The sequence below is a fragment of the Pecten maximus genome, chromosome 11 (genome assembly GCF_902652985.1).
Source record: "Pecten maximus chromosome 11, xPecMax1.1, whole genome shotgun sequence".
In the NCBI taxonomy this organism is placed as follows: domain Eukaryota; kingdom Metazoa; phylum Mollusca; class Bivalvia; order Pectinida; family Pectinidae; genus Pecten; species Pecten maximus.
In genome coordinates, this window is record NC_047025.1 from 16,566,498 (window position 1) to 16,589,468 (window position 22,971).

Here is a 22,971-nt window from a genome sequence, read left to right on the forward strand (position 1 = left end):
TAAACATTAAACAGGTGAAAACATTGACTGTACTTGTTAATCACTTAAACATTAAACAGATGAAAACATTGACTGTGCCTGTTAATCACTTAAACAGTAAATAGGTGAAAACATTGTCTGTACTTGTTAATCACTTAAACAGTAATTAGGTGGAAACATTGTTTGCACCTGTTGATATTTTTAATCACTTAAACGGTAAACAGGTGAAAACATTGTAAGGTACTTTAGTTAACGTACACTCAATCATTCGTGATCAACACTGTGATTTTCACAGTAAATGATGTTGCTATAGATGTAACAACGAAAAGTCAATACAGCGGATTCTGCCCAGGTGTAGAATACCCTACAGAGGGTCAGAGCACACTGTGTTCTATGGACAATACACTAGACAATTGACGGATGTCAAAGTGTTTAAAGTAGGGTGTCATCCACCCATCTATGTATGTATAGTACACAGGGCCGGGATCACATACCATACTACCACACACTGCGGTAAACGTCGCAGCAGTTTATGAATGTACTAGTCGGTGAAACTAGAAAATACGGCAGCGCTCTACACACGTAGTGGATATGGGTTCTCTATTTATAAGCGAGGCATAGGAAGAAATTGGATCAATCGCTCACGCCAGAGACATCTCCTTGGAGCGAACGCACTGTTTCCCATTTACAACACGTGAAGGTAGCTCGCGGTATGCATATTCAAGGCAAGGTTGCGCTGGTGACGGGAGCCGCTCAGGGTCTGGGATATGCATTTGTTAGGGCACTACTCGACAAGGGAGCGAAGGTAAGCAATGAACATGCCAGATGTATAGAGATGACATTTCAAGTCAGTGTTAATCTCACTAGGCTTTCATTCCTTTACATTACTGTAAAACTGACAATACTGTAAATATAGGGCCATTATGTTGCTGTTATTATTTACATATTTGCAGTGGTGATGTGTTTGTTGTCTGTATAGCCACACATTCAGTGTTTCTGTAGCGGAATGATAAATCATAATATGTTATGTTATAAACGTTTACAAATATATAAGGTTTTAACTAAAGTAGATCAAATTCCAAACAATACATCACTATCAACTACTACCAAAGGGACTATCATGTTTCACAGCTGGCGAATAACCAAAGAGGTCAGAATGTAGATTTAGATAGCTGCATTACCCAAACACGTACAAAATAACTCCTAAAACGATTGTTGTATTGTTGTTGTCTGGTAAAGGTGTTGTTACCACATGATATCGGGTACACTGGTATTAAGTGCTGTAAATGGATAAATGGTCTAGATTTTATATATACAGGTACGTGAATAACGTTGAAATAAGATTTATATCTACATCATTATTTACAGTATGCATATATATTAAATCACTATTGGTTTAATTGTTACACATTTCAGTGTGTAGCCCATGATGTATTATTGGGGATAATTGAATGCTAATCGAAATATTTGTTCTATTAAAAGTTACACCTTTTCAATACCGGAAGTATTTTGTCTCAGAATGTATCTGGCATTTCACCCTGCAGAGAGAATATATATATATTTCAGTGATCACGTGCTATATGAATATATAGATGGAAGTATCACACTATATATCACCTTATCTAAAAGTCTTGGCCAAATGCGTATATTTATGGGTTTCGCACTTTATATAAATGTTAAGATGTTCTGATTACATTCCAGATACATATTCCAGTATCACTCACAGCCATGATACACCGACAGTTGAATGACGGCCTATTTATTTATTATATAACAATCCTATCAATGTCTGGCACTAAAAAGCAACGAAATGATTATGTTATTGACATTTAAAGATAAAAACATAACGACAGTAAAACTGTCGGACTAACTATAAAACATGACTTCCAAGTAAAACATTACTATAATGATGAGATTTATTTATCAATGTTCTCCGTTGAGCATTATTTTTCCACATAGTATCTAAGCTCGGTTTTGATTTATATGTAACATGTTTACACCATCTCTGCGATAACCTCTGTCGTTCGTAGATGGCTGATATCTTCAAACTACATCAATGACAAATTACTGCTACAGCTACCAATCAAAATCAGGATGTAATACCAAGGCAAAAAACTGCCACCTACAACAGTCTTTTACTAACATGTTTTTACCAGATGTTCAACCTGATATTTTATATAGATATATCTCATTTTTAATTGGCTGATATGGCCTTATTACCTGTACAATGAACATGAAAATTGAAGTTTACTGATACATTGTTGTCATGTTAAAATCCCTATTCAATGTCAGAAAAGACTTAATCCTGAAATAATAAATGACCAGATAAAGGCTGGAAAAGAAAACACGTTCTACACAGTTAGAGGGTAAATGACCAAATGTCCGATAGACCTGACCCTGTCTGATATATTTACATAAAGAGGAACCTGACTGATACCTTTATATCCAGGCGGGACTCGCCATGAAGGTCATACATTTATTTAACTAATCATGATGAATTGACATCATGGGTGACAGGGTGACAATATGAAAAATCGATGTAAAATGAGAAATGTGTAAAATATTTAAACAGTTTCTAACGTATGTGTTTAACATCATATATGATTGATAATATGTCAGCAAGGACGTAAGACAATGAACATTTATACAGTCGGAAGTGTGGTCAGACACTGTATAATGTTTGGTAGCGTAGAATTTAGTATTTGAGGTAAAAAAACCCTGTCTAAATATAACTAATAGATGCTCTAGATTAAAGCTGATAGCGACATCTTATGTGATAATAACGGCATAGCAACATGTCTGACAACATGTCGGTCATTATCATTAACCGTCCTGGAGAGGTGTTCGACCCGTTCATGTAAGGTGTGGAGTAATTAGGTTATTTTCCGAGCTTTACAATGTACATAACACAGTGACTTGTTGACTTAATTCCTCCTATCCAGTTTATACACAATCCTGCGAGATGTGTAAGATACTCGGTATTCCTATCACGTTTGACATGTCAGTGACAGCTACTTGTATGATCTAGATCTCAATGTCATATTCAGTGGGAATATCTTGAACATACTCGGGTTTCACATTCTTTTCAACTACTTTCGTTTGCATTTGTTGTTTATTTTTTAAAAATTATAATTGAAAATAAATCATACTGTTTAAATTGCCTCTTTTAACATTATTCGTCAGATTGTTTGTGATGGTTTTCAGTGTAAAGTGAATCTCTTTTGAAACTTGATTAAATTTTGTACGCAACCTTAATATTTCGATTGTATTATCTGTATATAATACCATAACGATGTAAGATCTAACTATATATTATATACGTACGTCTTTTGTGAGTAATTGTCTGGGAAACACATTCTGACAAACGATTCATAGCTTTGTATAAATTAGCTTAAGTTATTTCAGTTACATATAAATAGGTTGCCATATTACATAAAAACTGCATGTTCTATATGATTAGAATATTTCAACTTAGCCTAGGAAATAACATTGAACAATAGATATAGAACTGATACAACAGTTTGACTACTTGATTGGCATAAGTAGTGACTTGATTTATACGTCGCTTGCTCAGGATAATATTATTTTTTTTGTTGCTGGTTAAGAGAAACCGCAAAAAGTATTTGTGCTATGTTGAGGTGTACGCCGTATGAATACAAACTATGTCACGTATTCGTAAGAAATTACGCTGTTTTTGTTCGCACTAATTATGATACAAAAGAAATATGTCATTCATCTTAGTAAGGAGTGGCATCATCAATTACGCCCCTTCACGAGGAATGAAAGGTACAGGATATGTGTTATTACAAATCCTTTACCCGATTATGACACAATGCTATAACGCTACGTTAGACATTATGGACACGAACGTACTTCCCTCCTGTATAACACTACCTACTTTCATAGTTGACCAGGAAATGTATAGGCTCAATCTTGATGTTCCGTGCTTGACGTTTTGAAAGAGACACAAAATATAGTATATAACCGGCCATTTCCCTGGTATCAGTATAATGGACTGGGAGAGATGTCCTCCCATTGGTATGAAGCAGGAAATGTCGAAATGGTACGGTTTGTAAGCGACCCTTAACTTGACCTCATTCAAGTAGGTGCCGTCCTTAGGTGACCTTACGGTATTGACGACCTTCCGCTCCCTAGTAGCACAGGCACTCGCCTCGTCTGTCAATATACCCAATATATATAATGATTGTGTACTGTGTATTATATATTGGTTGTATTGAATACCCGGCGAGTGCCTGTGCTAGTACCAAGGCTTACGTTTTTTCACTCTTGTTGATAGGATTTTAACAGCAAACAGACAATTTGTTTAACAGTTATGATACACAGACGTCGATCCTGTCATCTTTCGTATAATCATTGGTAACAGAATCCCTGTTGGTTCGGGGAAATATTGGGTCTGTAGCATTTCCTACATAGTATTATTAGAGACTGGATGTTCAGTGTCGATTACTTTGAGTCCTTTAAAGAAACAACGTTGACCTGATGTCCCTATTGCTACACCTTTTGACATGTGACGGGAAGAAGGTTCGCGTGTCACATTTTCCATGACAGTAGTTCTAACCATAGGTAGCCTCGTCTACACTCAATATATGACTCTAACCATCAATGCCAACATCAAATTTCAAACGGTTATTGTTATATGCTAACTGGATTAACTTGATGATATACTTAATCATGTAACTGATGACTCACGTCACACAGACTCAGATGTTATTATTACTGGTGACATTAATGTAAACATAACTAACATTCAACTTAACTCTCACTTGAAAAGACTTTTACAAGAATAACTCAGGACTCCTCTACCTCCATTGATATTGTCCTTAATAATAATGTTATTATGTAATATTGTTAAAACTGTATTTGTATCTCCTCCAATCTGTAGTGACCACTCTGTAATCTATTTTAGTGCTTCCTATGCTGTGTGTAGAAACCATGTATACACAAAAAAATGTACAATAATGTCGATATTGTTAAAATGAATCAAATGAGTGACAATATAGACTTGGTAAGTATAGAAGAACAACAAGATGTGAATGGTTTAATGCTTTACTTGTTGATAATATACAAAAGCAATAAATGATTGAATACCTGTAAAGAAAATCACTATTCGTCAGAATGATAAGCCATTAATGTCAAATGAAATAAGATTAAAACTAAGACAGAGGAATAGAATTGATGAAAAAAGTAATACAGACCAATAATGCAGACCACTGGGCGGATTTTAGGAATATTACGAATGACGCTATCAGCCTAATACTGATTCAAATATTTCATCATCTAAATGGTGGAAAACAGTGAAAACTATTCTGAAAATTAATAAGAAATTACCTAGAATTCCTCCTCTGAATCATAATAACAGTGTTTTGTTTCATCCCCTTGATAAAGCGGAATGTCTTGTTGACTATTTTACATCCGTATAAACATCCTCTGATAATATTGATCCCTTACCTCCTGGTCCTGAATCTTCTAACACGCTTACCAGTATTTTATTTCATGAGGAGGATGTGAGGGATCAACTCATCATATTTAATAACAAGAAGCCTGCATGTCCGGATGAACCTATTCCGAAAGTTATTAAACCTCTTACCCCATCACTAATAACTCCCTCTGTCCTCTGTCTTGGAAATTATTTCAGGTGATTTTACTGTGTATCAATTGCTATCCATGTATAATACTATTTTTCAAAAACGTGCAAAGGACTTGAAGTTAGATCAATATTTTGTGGTGTAAGTAAAGCATTTAATCATGTCTGGCATCCTGGGTTATTATTCAAACTTGACAAATATGGCATAAAAGGAAATCTCCTTAACTGGTTTAAAGATTACCTAAGTAATCGCAAACATAGAGTGACTACTGAAGGCTTCCTCTCATCATATAGACAGGTAAGTGCTGGCGTCCCCCAGGGATCAGTCCTCAGTTCATTTCTATTTCTGATATAAAAAATAATAATATTACTGAATGTATAACTAATGAGAAAAAACTATTTGCTGATGACACATCTCTTTTAAAAGTAATACGTAATAATCAAGTTGATACAGCTACTAGTCTATCCAGTGATCTTGATAATATAAATATATGGTCCAACAAATGGGAAATACATTTTAAACTTACAAAAATCTGAATCTCTAACATTTAGTCGAAATATTATTTTTCCTGAAGTCATTTTTCAAAATGAGGTCGTTGAAAATGTTTCAGTTCATAACCGTCTTGATGAATCGTAAAACCTTAATTACCATATTTACTGCTTACATAAGACCCATACTAGAATATGGTGATATTATGTTTGATAGTTGTACACAGCACTACTTGAATCTATTCAAATAGAGACTGCTAGAATTATAACTGGACAGCGTAAAGGAACCTCACACAATAAACTGTATTGTGAACGTGATTGGGAACTCTTGCTGCAAGAAGAAAAAGAAGAAAAGAAGAAAAATAACCCACAGACTTATTCTTTTATATAAAATACTTACAGGAACTGCCCCCTCATACTTAATTGGAATTAAGTGAACCATTTCTGAACAATACAAACCCATACTTATTAAGAAATTAAAGGATCTTTTACGATTCCTGTATGCAGAACAAATGCATTTTCCAAAAGTTTGATACCATCTTCTCTGAAAGATTATAATGAACTGACAGCAAGGTTCGATCTATCCAATATCACATCATTATATCAACTCAAGCAACTTTTAAGAAAATTTGTAAGTGACATTATGCCAGATACAATAAAAATACTATTTTTATTAATGCAGATGATTACAAAATACAATAGTTTGATCTGTCAACTTAGGAATTCCTCAAGCAATCTTAATTTTGAACTTTATAAAAACCATCTTATTGAATTACTCATTGACGTACTTTTATCTGGTTGTGATGATTGTGTTCAACAAACCAATATAAATATTTTTGAGTTTACTGTTGAGTTTGTCAGAACTACAAATGGATTTTCACATGTATAATACAATATTCACATTTGTCTGGCATTGTCACTGTATAGTTTGTTTGAGAGCTCTGGCATTGGTGTACGTTTAAATGCCATCCATCACGCGCTACACTTATCAGCGTATTAATACAACACAAACCGGAACTACTATATCCAGGATAATTTTAACGACTAATTATTTTGTCTACATTATTTAAAAAAATATGCCATTTGAGCATTACGTTGATAATAAAATGATTAACAAAATTGAGTTTAAAACAAAAAAAAATCCATGTACTATTTTGTTTGCCAAAAAGCACGGGACCATGTTCCGGCTGTTCCAACGACTGACAAAAATTCTGCTGACTGTCGGTAAAGCGGGTATTTTCATGTGAAATTCACGTGAAGGAATATTGCATGAGTATATAAATAAAATTATCAGATATTGTCCATATAATCAACCACATATTTTAAGTTTGATCGGTTAATGGTTTAAGCTTGATTTTCTAATTACGTCACATTTATTCATATACTAGTTGTTACCTTAAAAGAACTTATATAGGCTATGCATGTTGTTTGATCCTTTTTCTGTGTTGAAATTGAAAGCAATAAATTGTCAACTTGGATTTCAGTGACCATGGAAAGGTTGAGAAGAATAACTTGATAATCTCAACCTGTGTTGATCATAGTCTTTCCTATTTGCAGAATGAACACGAGTCAGCATAACCGGCAAAATTGTATAACCGCGTTATTATACATGTATAAAATAACATCCATTTCCGCTGACGGTCGGATTGCTGTACGTCCAGTTATTGATAGTATTCATGTATCTTTGGTATATCTAAGACTATTCATGTATGCAGTAAATTATAATACATTGTACATTTATCGATCGATAACTGCAGTGTCGCAAGTCGTTTCTCTTTCATTATAGTATATTACCATAACATATCACCAATTGACAGGTATTTCGTGATGTAATTTAATCTTTGGTGAAAATGTTGGTGTATTTAGGGTTTAAGGTCAGCTTCACACAATATGCAGATAGTACATAACCGAATTTATCAGGGCATATGTCAATGTGTCGGACATAAGAGTGTGTGGAGGTCATACTTCATTACCACTGCCCTACAGGTACTTTGTAGAGCGTAAGAATTGTAAGTGTTGCCTCAATTACGCATAAGAGTCGTGATCTTATCTTTTCTTCCTAACGTCTGCCTTGACATTGCTTTCCTTTTGGCCTTTAGTGGAGCGTTCGCCCCACTGAAGAAGAATTAGGGTTCTGTCCCCTGGTTTACATATACCAGAGTCTATATAATTGGTAGTTGCTACTCCTGCTGAACGCTCAGCATTTTTGGAGTGGGTCGACTTGTTCGACTGTGGTCAGTTTGATGTGACCGGGTGCGGTGTGACATGTCTGGTGTCTTCAGCTGTATGCTTTAGTGATGTAGCACTTTAAATTCGGCATCCGTTCCGCGCTATCACAAGGAGACAGACTCGAATACCGCAGAAACACTCATTACAAATCTAATAGAACTATTTTTATGTACCTTTCCTGATAAGATAAGAATACAGACGTACTTTCTGAACTATTCAGATAAAATATTTCAAATCGGCTGATAAATCTTGGCTAACTTTTCTAGTTTAAGATTATAAAATAACATAAGCTACAAAAACATTCAAAAATACATTCTCTCGTCGTTTCCATAGTTATGACGCACATGAGAAGACACGACTAATAGTGATATCCTTCTCACGCACATCTTACTGATGCATGGATACAATTACAGTCATGTACATGTACATATTCACGGGGTCGGCAGAAGTCAATGAGGCGTCACGATTCAGTTATTTTGAAATGTATTTTCAATTGTAGATATACTGTAGACCAATATATTGAATGGAAATTTACAGATACAATTTACATGTACATATTATTAGATTGGGCACCATAAAGTTATCAGGAAAATGTACAACCTGCATTGACTCTGATAATTTTGCATGATTGAACGTATTACAAAGCTCACCAATCCTATGTGTTTTGTCTAGTGGTTGCACGCATTTACTGAACAGTCCTTTATTGAAATAAACCGGATACCGGCCTAATCAGTCTGATAATATGCCCTCTTATATTTTGCAATTAAAGCAACTAAAGAGAAAAACTGCTTTATCAAATTTTTAATGCTGAGTAAGTTGGATAATATGTATGCAATGACTGTTACGTTCAAAAGTAAGGTCAACCAAAGAAAGCTGTATCCCCACATCAAGGGAAATAGTCATGTACACTTAAATACATGCTCACCTATCAGGAATTCCAGGTGTTATGTATTCCTATATAATCTATCATTATAATGAGTGTTGATATGCCGTCTTATTGAATGTATTATTGGTTGAAGATTCAATAGATCTGTATTAATGTTGAAAGATTCCATAGACCTGTATTACTGTTGAAAGATTCCATAGACCTGTATTACTGTTAAAGATTCCATAGATCTGTATTACTGTTAAAGATTCCATAGATCTGTATTACTGTTAAATCCGTATGACTGTTTTAAGATTCCATAGATCTGTATTACTGTTTGAGGATTCCATAGATCTGTATTACTGTTTAAAGATTCCATAGATCTGTATTACTGTTAAAGATTCCATAGACCTGTATTAGTGTTTGAGGATTCCATAGATCTGTATTACTGTTTAAAGATTCCATAGATCTGTATTACTGTTAAAGATTCCATAGACCTGTATTAGTGTTTGAGGATTCCATAGATCTGTATTACTGTTTAAAGATTCCATAGATCTGTATTACTGTTAAAGATTCCATAGATCTGTATTACTGTTTAAAGATTCCATAGATCTGTATTACTGTTTGAGGATTCCATAGACCTGTATTACTGTTTGAGGATTCTATAGATCTGTATTACTGTTTGAGGATTCCATAGATCTGTATTACTGTTTGAGGATTCCATAGATCTGTATTACTGTTTGAGGATTCCATAGATCTGTATTACTGTTTGAGGATTCCATAGATCTGTAGTATTGTTAAAGATTCCATAGATCTGTATTACTGTTAAAGATTCCATAGATCTGTATTACTGTTAAAGATTCCATAGATCTGTATTACTGTTAAAGATTCCATAGATCTGTATTACTGTTAAAGATTCCATAGATCTGTATGACTGTTTTAAGATTCCATAGATCTGTATTACTGTTTGAGGATTCCATAGATCTGTATTACTGTTTAAAGATTCCATAGATCTGTATTACTGTTAAAGATTCCATAGACCTGTATTAGTGTTTGAGGATTCCATAGATCTGTATTACTGTTTAAAGATTCCATAGATCTGTATTACTGTTTAAAGATTCCATAGATCTGTATTACTGTTAAAGATTCCATAGATCTGTATTACTGTTTGAGGATTCCATAGATCTGTATTACTGTTTGAGGATTCCATAGATCTGTATTACTGTTAAATATTCCATAGATCTGTATTACTGTTTAAAGATTCCATAGATCTGTATTACTGTTTGAGGATTCCATAGATCTGTATTACTGTTTGAGGATTCCATAGATCTGTAGTATTGTTAAAGATTCCATAGACCTGTATTACTGTTAAAGATTCCATAGATCTGTATTACTGTTAAAGATTCCATAGATCTGTATTACTGTTAAAGATTCCATAGATCTGTATTACTGTTAAAGATTCCATAGATCTGTATGACTGTTTTAAGATTCCATAGATCTGTATTACTGTTTGAGGATTCCATAGATCTGTATTACTGTTTAAAGATTCCATAGATCTGTATTACTGTTAAAGATTCCATAGACCTGTATTAGTGTTTGAGGATTCCATAGATCTGTATTACTGTTTAAAGATTCCATAGATCTGTATTACTGTTTAAAGATTCCATAGATCTGTATTACTGTTAAAGATTCCATAGATCTGTATTACTGTTTAAAGATTCCATAGATCTGTATTACTGTTTGAGGATTCCATAGATCTGTATTACTGTTAAATATTCCATAGATCTGTATTACTGTTTAAAGATTCCATAGATCTGTATTACTGTTTAAAGATTCCATAGATCTGTATTACTGTTAAAGATTCCATAGATCTGTATTACTGTTTGAGGATTCCATAGATCTGTATTACCGTTTGAGGATTCCATAGATCTGTATTACTGTTAAAGATTCCATAGATCTGTATTACTGTTTGAGGATTCCATAGATCTGTATTACTGTTTGAGGATTCCATAGATCTGTATTACTGTTTGAGGATTCCATAGATCTGTATTACTGTTAAAGATTCCATAGATCTGTATTATTGTTTAAAGATTCCATAGATCTGTATTACTGTTTAAAGATTCCATAGATCTGTATTACTGTTTAAAGATTCCATAGATCTGTATTACTGTTAAAGATTCCATAGATCTGTATTACTGTTAAAGATTCCATAGATCTGTATTATTGTTTAAAGATTCCATAGATCTGTATTACTGTTAAAGATTCCATAGATCTGTATTATTGTTTAAAGATTCCATAGATCTGTATTACTGTTAAAGATTCCATAGATCTGTATTACTGTTTAAAGATTCCATAGATCTGTATTACTGTTTGAGGATTCCATAGATCTGTACATAGATCTGTATTACTGTTTAAAGATTCCATAGATCTACATGTGCTCTCCTGGCATTTATGAGCATGCTGTTGAGTCTCATGTCCAAGACGATCACTGAGTACTATATAGCAGTAAAACCATTTACAAGGGCTGTATATATATATCACAGACAATGTTTGTATTAAAGATATGGTTATCAAAAGTCTACAGACATTAAAAAAATAGATTTGATTTTCCCTTTGACACATGGTTAATTCAACAGGCTAATATACCGGAGTCATACGGAGTGACATGGGGTGGGTATATCGATTATTATTCTCTGTAAAGTGTCACACGTGACCCCGAAATTTAAATATCATTATCCTTACTGAACTGTTTGTGGTGTCAAGACCATCTCATTTCCCCATATTTAAACCATAATAGTGGTACAGATTATAAGCATGTATTTTAAATACCAGCAGACTACTTTCGGTAACTTGACCAGTACAAATATATCAAGTAACTACTTGTCTCTACTAGCAGAAATCCGCTAAAGGATAATAAATTACAATCATATAGTCTTCAGTATTCTTATATATATAAGTTGAACATAACAGTAAAATACGTTCATCCCTCCTGGTTTTGGGTGATAAGTGTACCTTAGTAGACTAAGAACGAGATAATTCTATGCATTTCCTTTACAACATTTCCTTTAGCACTGCTTTATGTATGGCATTTTGTTGACCATTCCTGTAAGGGAGGTAATCGGCAGAGTCAAACTTAAGTCTATAATATTGGCCCTTGCTACCATCTTCCTGTTCAGCTTTAAGTCGGCTGTGGAGTACTTGTTTGACAGTTTGTCACTATAATGAGACCGGTTAAGGCATTTTCGTGTTTGTCCGTCAGCGGTCCTATTATTTTTCGTGGTTAAATCATGTTTTGTTTTATGTAATGTAACGTCATGGCAACAGCCATGGTCACAAGAACACGGGTACAAAGAGACATCAAGTGAAGAAAACGAAGAACAGATAAGGACGCAAGGCAATGAGAGAAAGGAAAGGGGGAAGAAAAATATTTGAAGTGTTCCAATAAGGCTTACAGATAAGTTTTTGTCCTTTGGAAGAAAATATCCCCGATTCCACAGGAGGCTCACGTTCAGTTGCTTTCTACAATCAGAGTGGAGTTGGTTACAACGAGTCTTAGTCTCGGGGTTCTTGTATCCAATGCAGAAGACAGAGTACCGGCATATTGCCGAAACCGTAATTCTTACTCGATAAAAATGAGGGGGAGGGGGGAGGGGGGATACAAGCATTAAATATAGATAAAATTGCACGGAGTAAACTAGTGCTCCGGAACAGAAGGTGTCAGAAACCACCTGACCATGACCTTGAAAAAGGAGTGGGAACCGTTAGTCGGCCATTACAATACGTATCGAAATACAGGAGACATATTCCTTCGTCGTTCCTGCACGAGAATAAAGACCATCCATAAATGACATGCAAACCACACTATTCCAGTTCCATAGATATTGAGTGTTCGTGACAGCAAATGCTTAAACACTATTCTTTTGAATATGTAAACTTCTTTTTAAAGCATAGGCTTTTTTTCTTTCAATGCTGTCGTGGTTTAAATCCCAATTCCCATATTTGAAAAAAAAACCAAAAAACAACAAACAAACAAACAGTTTTGGATAGTAAAAAAATAAATCATTAAGTGTCTTTATCTAGCAATGACAGTGAGGTAACTAGATAGTTTTCATGATATCTGTTGGAAACATATTCAAAGGAGTAAATTTATAAGTTAAAGCCTTTGGTAATATTTATAAAACGGGACACAGTGTGGTATCTTACAGTGCAATGGCCGCCTATATACAAGGTTCATGGAGATCGCGTTACGGCCTTATTACATTAGTAGATAAGATGCGACGTAACCTGCACATAAAGACAGACATTTTAACGCTGTAGGCGGTTTGTGCCAAACGGATCCATTTGATGTTATTTGTTGTTTTTCAACCCTATATACGATGTAAGATTTGGTACAATTTTATTTATATAATCATTTTGTTATAAACATAGTGAAAAAAGAACAATCGACGTTATTGAATAAAATCCAGTACAATACAGTCACAGTTAAATACCAAATCAAGCAATATGGCACCGGATTTGATTTTGGTGTGTTTAGAGAAGGACTAGCGATGGAAATTCAAATTGTTACATTTTCAAAGTTGGAGATAATGTTATCTTTTAATATTTTAAGACTTTAAGAAATGCCGTTGCGTTGTTTTATAAAATAAGATATTGATTTAAAATGGAACGTCAGTGATGTTAGAGAAATCACACAGCTGTTTCGTCCTTCTAAGACCCGTCAGTGATGTTAGGGACATCATATAGCTGTTTCGTCCTTCTAAGACCCGTCAGTGATGTTAGGGACATCATACAGCTGTATCGTCCTTCTAGGCCTCGTAATTCAATAGATTTTATAACTTTCAATATTTCATAATTCAAAATTTAATTTTAAAATAACAGTAAGCAAATGCGTATGTTCTCAATCGTGTCACTATTTGAATGAATTAAACAATAACAAGCAGATCATGGTAAACCTCGAGGACTGACAAATCCGCCAGTAGTGTCCTCCACCTGCTCAAAGAATTGTACAAAGTATTAATTTTCGCATTTTCTTTTTCCAGATTTGTTTCTGTGATATCAATACAAATCAAGGAGAGGCTACATTAAGAGAACTGTCCGAAAAATATGGCGCAGATAATGTCATGTTCCGGCGCTGTGACGTCACGGTACAGGAAGAAATGGAAGGTAAGTTGCATATCTTTAAAAAAATGATTTCATATGTAAATGCGCAACATTCACCTAATATCTATGGTAGAGTAATGGAATTATCAGTATCATATATCTATCACATCATATCAAATGTACTATTTCAAATGACTTAGCAATGTCTGTTTTTTCATTCAGTATAGGGCGAGTCGTACACTAACGCATTGTGATAAAGTATGACAATGTTTACATAAGTATTGTGTAAGGAACCACAGCAACCATGCAGTTACTGATGGTCATACACGGGTAATATAAACCTATTGTTTGGTCATGATGTGTAAGACCATATGTGTAAGATATGAAATGTTTCTTTCGATAAACGTCTTCACTGACAACAAACTATACGTAATCTTTACTGATATTCTCCATGAATTATGTGACGTAGGTAAAATCGTCGTGGTAAGCCCCTACTTAGAGTAGTCTTATACCACACGAGATATTATGATAACTACTAGATTGGTTTGTAGGTCGACTAAAACCACAGCCAAGTATTACGATACCGGACGCGTTTACTTACTTCTGGACATTGTTGTTTACCGCGGTGGTAATTTCTCTATTCATAAAATGTAAATTTAGCAATGTACGTATCCTGTTCACATGTTTAATATCACAACGCGTTGTATGTGTGTACAATATGTAGCTTTAGCAATATAGGCCTGGTTTAGATATTACAGTGGGACGTGAGGAATGTGGAAAATAGGGAGGGAAGGGGTTGTCAAGTTACGGAAATGTTGAATTTTTTCTTCAAATATCATGTTATCTGATGCCTACTGCTTATTTATCACACACGTTGATTTTGACAAAGATCCACAGAATACAGTGGAAACATACACCAAGTGTTACTGACTTTATTATTAATTCCTCATTGTAAGGTGGTCACTTTAAAATAAAAGCAGTTTATTCCACAGAAACTCAGCAAAATCCTTCTCTCCATTTGGATATGAACCCGAAATAAGCGTAAGTTAGTAAGGTGAATAAAAAGCACCGTTCTAATCGCTCAAAAACATAGTTAAAGAATGACTGGTGATGCTTTAAGATTTTATCATATTGATAATTTATTATTTTTCTCAGGAACAAAATATGAATCACATTTTACATTATAGATTCTAATAATTGTACTATATGAACGTTTGCTTTTTAATCGGAACTTAAATGAGCTTTCTCTGAAAGCGAAATAAGATATTAAATTCCATGAACTAAACTTCTACTTCGGTTTAATTGAGATGACGTCAGAGTCACGTGATTCAGTCTTCAGAGTGCAATACAAATAGTCACTTTGCCCAGAGACATGTATATATGTCTCTGCTTTGCCTTAATTGGGAGGGTTAAGGGTCGGGCAATTGAACCCTAAGTAGAAGTTAAGTTTAAGGAATTTATCTCAAATTTCAGAGAAAGCTCATCTTAGTTCCAATTCCATGAACTTAACCTTCTAAGGGTCCAAATGAGATTTTAGAGATGAATATTTGTGTTCGTAAATCAGGCAAAATAAAATAAATCACTTCGTTAAGAATTTTGTTACAGCTTTATATATTCAAAACATATTTACAACCACATACATGTTTGTTCAGATAGTAGTCCAGAGCTACATTTGTCTCTCACTTGTGAAAGTCACTTGAATCAATAGAATACAGTCGAAACATACACCAAGTGTTACTAACTTTATTACTAATATCTCATTGTAAGGTGGTCACTTAAGTTTTAAAACATGTTACCAGCATGCAATATGACATTCATCCCTTATTGCACGGCTAAAACTTTTGCACTCTCATAAACGTTGTGTATCATTCCACGAATCGTATGTAAGTCAACGTAAAGATTTTTTAACATATCCATTGACTTAAATCATATCATACCTTGTTTGATACGTTTTAAAGAAAAGCAGTCAGCATTTCAATGTAGTGGTTTGATTCATAGAAGAAAAAGGAAAACTTGCATTGCTGTCTACAGGATAAAACAGTTAAAGTATTCCAGCTTATTTCATTTTAAAAACTTTGTTGATGATAAATGTTTTTTTTGTTTTGATTTGTTTTGGTTCGGCTTCAGTACGTTAATAATTATGATACAAAATACAGGGAGCAAAACTTCAATAAATTCAAAAACAAAATTTGTTTTTGTGAAAATGTTAAGTTTTAAAATAAAAAAAATGATTTCTTTAGTGACAGAAACTCTCTGTAAAAATATGATAAACTGTACCTAGAAAGATTGTGTTTGTGTGACAGTCCACGTACAGTTTAACTACCTACACACAATTGTACATGATACCTCTCTTTACAAATCATTCTATATACGTGTATTGAAGAAGTGTCAGTTTCACGCGCCACACATTTATTTCATGTGTCGTGTTGACGGCCTTTAATTATCACGTGCCACATATTTGTGTGTCGTGTTGATGGCCTTTATCACGTGCCACACATTTGTGTATCGTGTTGATGGCCTTTATCACGTGCCACATATTTGTGTATCGTTTTGATGGCCTTTATCACGTGCCATACATTTGTGTATCGTGTTGATGGCCTTTATCACCTGTCACACATTTGTGTATCATGTTGATGGCCTTTAATTATCACGTGCCACACATTTGTGTATCGTGTTGATGGCCTTTATCACGTGTCACACATTTGTGTATCGTGTTGATGGCCTTTATCACGTGCCACACATTTGTGTATCGTGTTGATGGCCTTTATCACGTGTCACACATTTGTGTATCGTGTTGATGGCCTTTATCACGTGTCACACATTTGTGTATCGTGTTGATGGCCTTTATCACGTGTCACACATTTGTGTATCGTGTTGATGGCCTTTATCACGTGTCACACATTTGTGTATCGTGTTGATGGCCTTTATCACGTGTCACACATTTGTGTATCGTGTTGATGGCCTTTATCACGTGTCACACATTTGTGTATCGTGTTGATGGCCTTTATCACGTGCCACATATTTGTGTATCGTGTTGATGGCCTTTAATTATCACATGCCACACATTTGTGTATCGTGTTGATGGCCTTTAATTATCACGTGCCACACATTTGTTTGTCGTGTTGATGGCCTTTAATTATCACATGCCACACATTTGTGTATCGTGTTGATGGCCTTTAATTATCACGTGCCACACATTTGTTTGTCGTGTTGATGGCCTTTAATTATCACGTGCCACACATTTGTGTATCGTGTTGATGGCCTTTAATTATCACGTGCCACACATTTGTGTATCGTGTTGATGGCCTTTAATTATCACATGCCACACATTTGTGTATCGTGTTGATGGCCTTTAATTATCACGTGCCACACATTTGTTTGTCGTGTTGATGGCCTTTAATTATCACGTGCCACACATTTGTGTATCGTGTTGATGGCCTTTAATTATCACGTGCCACACATTTGTGTGTCGTGTTAATGACCTTTATCACGTGCATGGTCAATGAAGACTGGCGCCAGGTAATCCACAGTTATTCCATATATAAACACCCGAATTATGAACCACCATTACTTACATTTGAAGGTCATCATTGGCTATCTATGATTGACCAGTGTCAAGTGCATATATAGCCAGTATCTAACATCACTGACCACCACAGATCAAGGTTGATCAGTTGGTCATTGGCCATTTTCCACCCAATTTACCCTTTCATAACTTATCGTTTCGTTTCTGTTTATGTACTCGTCGTGAGTATAGACAACCTGTGTATGTACTCGTCGTGAGTATAGACAACCTGTTTATGTACTCGTCGTGAGTATATAGACAGTCTGTTTATGTACTCGTCGTGAGTATAGACAACCTGTGTATGTACTCGTCGTGAGTATAGACAACCTGTTTATGTACTCGTCGTGAGTATATAGACAGTCTGTTTATGTACTCGTAGTGAGTATAGACAGTCTGTTTATGTACTCGTCGTGAGTATAGAAAACCTGTTTATGTACTCGTCGTGAGTATAGACATTCTGTTTATGTACTCGTCGGGGGTATAGACAGCCTGTTTATGTACTCGTCGTGAGTATAGACAACCTGTTTATGTACTCGTCGTGAGTATAGACAGTCTGTTTATGTACTCGTCGGGGGTATAGACAGTCTGTTTATGTACTCGTCGTGAGTATAGAAAACCTGTTTATGTACTCGTCGTGAGTATAGACAACCTGTTTATGTACTCGTCGGGGGTATAAACAGCCTGTTCATGTACTCGTCGTGAGTATAGACAGTCTGTTTATGTACTCGTCGTGAGTATAGACGGTGTTATCGACGGTCGTGGTTATAGAAGTACTCTTCGTGAGTATAGACAAGTCCTGTTATGTTACTCGTCTGAGTATAGACAACCCTGTTTATGTACTCGTCGTGAGTATAGACAGTCTGTTTATGTACTCGTCGTGAGTATAGACAGTCTGTTTATGTACTCGTCGTGAGTATAGACAACCTGTTTATGTACTCGTCGTGAGTATAGACAACCTGTTTATGTACTCGTCATGAGTATAGACAGCCTGTTTATGTACTCGTCGTGAGTATAGACAGCCTGTTTATGTACTCGTCGTGAGTATAGACAGCCTGTTTGTGTAGGGGGTATAGAAGAATGCTCAATTGTGCTAAAGCAATATGTAATTGCTGCCGAAGGAAATGACTTTTAAGATTTTGTTTTGATGCATTTGGAAACTGTCAAATAACTATACAAAGGATTCATTCTGCTGTATGCACACATCATCCAAGACGTTTTTATGGAGACACATGTATCAGGCGTAACAACATACACAAACAACCCAAGCATCTATTACCAAACGCGATGCGTGGAGTTTATGGAAACCTGAAAATCTTTCGTAGATTTTGATATGTTGGTTTTGGAAAGTCTTCAAGATTTTGTGTGACGTTTATAGTTTGATTGGACTGGAGCTCTGTCGAGAGAAGGATACGTTTGTTTTGTTTTTGTTTATCTATATAGATTAAGAAAATACAGGCCAGAAGTATACTTCAGATACTGTAAACAACTTGCTAGGATCCCTAATACCCAAAAAGAAACCATGATGCACCAGTTGTTCCCGGTTTTAAATCAATCCGCATTATTCATAACACAGCAGTGAGTGACCACTATGGCATTTACACCATAATGAACCTCAGTGTCTCAGCAGAAATGCTGTTTTTCGTTATTCATTGAAATAATCACCAGTTGAAATCCGGCTTTATCGATACAAGATCTCTTTGAACTTGACACCACCGACTGTTTTTCGCCACCTGGACACCATCAGTATTATAGATATAAGCGGATAATGTGATCTTTGACGAAGATATATAGCTGCTGCAACTTAAGTTCGTGTTCACTCAAATACATGCGGAGGGCACGCCGGGAAAATAGGGCACCATCGCAGATCAGACTGACCCAGTCGAACATTACGATTATAGCGGTTGTATATCATAATTGCACTAAACTCGACTCGATCCCGCTATCAATGTTTGAGGATTCCACCAGTCAGTCATCTCGAATGTCTAGAATGTATAAAAGTCAAAAGAAATATATTTTTCTTTACAGCATCTGCTCAATCCGCCAATTTTTCATATCTAACCAACAGAATCAATGTAAACTGTATGTAGTTTTCGGCGTACTTAAATGTATAGCGGTTTAAACAATTAGCTTTCGGCAATCACCAAAAGTAGAAAAACAGCGTTAGAGAAGTAGCGACGGTAATTTGTTTCCGTGGAGTAGTGTGTCTGGTGCAAACGTATCGTAAACAATGTATAGACAAGATATAGAGTTTGGATGACGATGCACACATGGAGTTATGGAATACTTCAATATATCCTAACTAGCATACCACACATCTCCTGTATTCGATGGCTTTGTAGTCCAGGCCTGGAGTAAGAGGACACGTGGTACTATGTATCATAAACAGAACGTTATCAGAGAGCAGATGTAGAATTGTGTGTACAATTCACTACTGTTATTACCAATGGCAAAACCCTCGCGTATCTGTCGGACTGCATCATTTAATTCCTTAATACGATTAACACTATGTTCATGGATGCTGATGTTAACAGGTTGAGGAATATTTTGAAAAAAATATAGGTTATACAACGGGATACCATTCAATTTTCAATTTATTTCTTTTTTCAGACGAAAATTAAAAACCTACTTGCCGAAAAAGCGCAGGAATCGGTAGTAGGATCTTATAATTAACAAGAAGGCGCCATTTTGAATGGACTACTCAACGTAATTCTAACGCTTTCTGCTTTTATCTATTACTGTTCAAATGATATTTTATTTAAAATTAAAAGCAGTGTATTCCGCAGAAACGCAGCTAAATCCTTCTCTCAATTTGGATATGAACCCGAAATTATAGCGTAGTTTACTAAGGTACATAGAAAGCGCCGTTCTAATTGCTCAAAAACAAAGTTAAAGAATGACTGGTGATGCTTTAAGATTTTGCCATGTTGATAATTTTTGATGTTTCTCAGGAACAAAACATAAATCACATTTTTCACTATAAATTCTTAAAATTGTCCAATACGAATGTTTGCTTTTTAATTGGAGCATTAATGAGCTTTCTCTGACAGCGATATTCTCTTTTCTCATAAATATAAATGTTTGTCATGTCGATGATACTTTTCATAGCACACGCTTATTACATATGATTTATGTTCCTGGTAAAATGTTACAAAACAGGTTTTTCTCAACAAGAATGCAACTTAAGAGATCTGCGACAATATTTAGCAGTAGATGGATTAGTTTCTATAGACAAGCTACATACACAGCATACTGGCTCAACCACAAATACCACACTCCTGCGGTATCCAAGTTGCTTTATATTGAGTAATGAAGTAGTTAATCTCCATGTAACACATCGAAGGTGGGAAACCTTCAAATATACATTAAGATAAAGGACAGTGTTTAAATGACGTCTTTCCGATTAAAAAAGACAAATTTCCATAACCCATTAGACTTATCTCTTAATACCCTGTTGGCAGACTTTTACCAGGCCAACCGGAAGTCAGTTTATATATCAACAAGGAACAAGGCAATGATGTGATCCTACCTGTCGCTGTTTACAAAGATACAAGGATTGGCATTATCATTGTTCAATCAGACTTTTTATCATTCACAGCTGTACCATATGCAAATCTACATGTCTGCAAATGTAAGATTTTACATTCGGAAGGTCATATTTCTTTGTTTATTGTCATCAATGACTTTACACCGTGTTACTGTGTATTAGTATGCGGTGCGATGCCGGATGCTCAACTGTATAATCTGAATGGTTTGAGGGAGAAAATGTTCAGATAAAAAACAAATCGTTTGAAATATGATAATACACCCCCATCCCCCCGGTTCTGTAAGTTCCCGGTCAGCACTTATGACGTTTATGAAGTAAACATCCGTGTCATCATAACGATACTGCTGAAGGTCGGGGATGTGGAAGTACTATATGAATACATATACTGTTAACCAAGGATATCCGTGTGAGGACTGGTAATTCCTTGTATAATGTTAACGTTTGGTCTACTGATTTTGTGACCTCTATGGGTAAGGGCAGGAACCTAACCTAAAGTGAAGTCACACTTTGCAGAATCTCGCTAGCTGGTTGTTCGTTCTGATGTGTGTATCATACACCCAAAGTAAATTACTGACACTTAATGTTTACTGCACGACATTTAGTCGATGTCCGTTTATGCGTAATGCTTCCGAATACAGGTGTATGACGTCCTTCCATGGCCACATCATCTCAATACTTATCAAATCTGCCAGATGTGTCGATATTCCTAGTGGTTCCGTTGTCACTACACCAACATCAACATTTGAGATCGTGACTTTACCCGAACTTGACCTAGATTTGTGTGCTTTATTCTGGAGTCTCCATATGTAAATCTATATCTACAGGTATCATTGTTAGGTCGACGGTCATCTTGCCAATTGCCATTCAAGTTTAGTCGGCTATTGGCAGTGGCAAGATGGCCGTCGACTCGATACCTGTCGATACAGAAAACAACCATAGGGAGCACCAGAGTAGAAATGGAGTGAAGCGTTAGACAAGTAAATAAGTTTGTTTTGACCTTATATTTGTTAACACCAAACACTGTAATTGTAGACCGTCATGTTTTCTGTGTAGCGAATAGATATTTTCGGTTGAAAAAAATTTGTTCTCGACCGTGTCCGACTAAAGAAAATCCATCCCTTTTCAGAGTTTCGAACCTGCGCGTAAAAGAAATAGACTATTTAGGTATGATTTCTTGGTTTCATGTTAAAGGTTACTATCTTCACTTTTGATTAAGACTATCGCCATTGAAAAATCATTTCTGGTAAAATATTGACGACACTTTGAATGAAATTGACCAATATTTGCAGGACGGAGGAGTTTCAGACCTTTCTCTATATATTAGTCTATAATCGGTCTTGGGCTAATAAACGTGCTAAGCACCCATGGCCAAGCCGTATAATATTCTTTTAGCCCCTGATATGACGCGACGGGTAGCCTTACTGGTCAACATGAAGTTAAAAACGAAACAAAGTTAAGATTGAATACAAGCTGAATAAGTGGATGTATCTTTTCAAATGACACATTCATAAAATTATATTCTTGATTCAAATGCAGTCTTATTATCACCAAAAATGATTCAAACTGATATAATTTTGTTATCCGTGCTAAAACGC

General features: G+C 35.3%; 1 protein-coding gene across 1 annotated transcript in view; it reads left to right on the forward strand.

The window, feature by feature from the left end:
• The first annotated feature begins 330 nt into the window (after nucleotides 1–330).
• LOC117337818 (15-hydroxyprostaglandin dehydrogenase [NAD(+)]-like) overlaps nucleotides 331–22,971 on the forward strand; it is a 36,139-nt gene continuing 13,498 nt past the window's right edge. Inside the window, exons 1-2 of the mRNA XM_033898940.1 lie at nucleotides 331–784; nucleotides 14,207–14,330. Coding sequence (XP_033754831.1) covers nucleotides 692–784; nucleotides 14,207–14,330 — 217 coding nt within the window. The 5' untranslated portion in view covers nucleotides 331–691. The remainder of the gene's footprint in view (nucleotides 785–14,206; nucleotides 14,331–22,971) is intronic.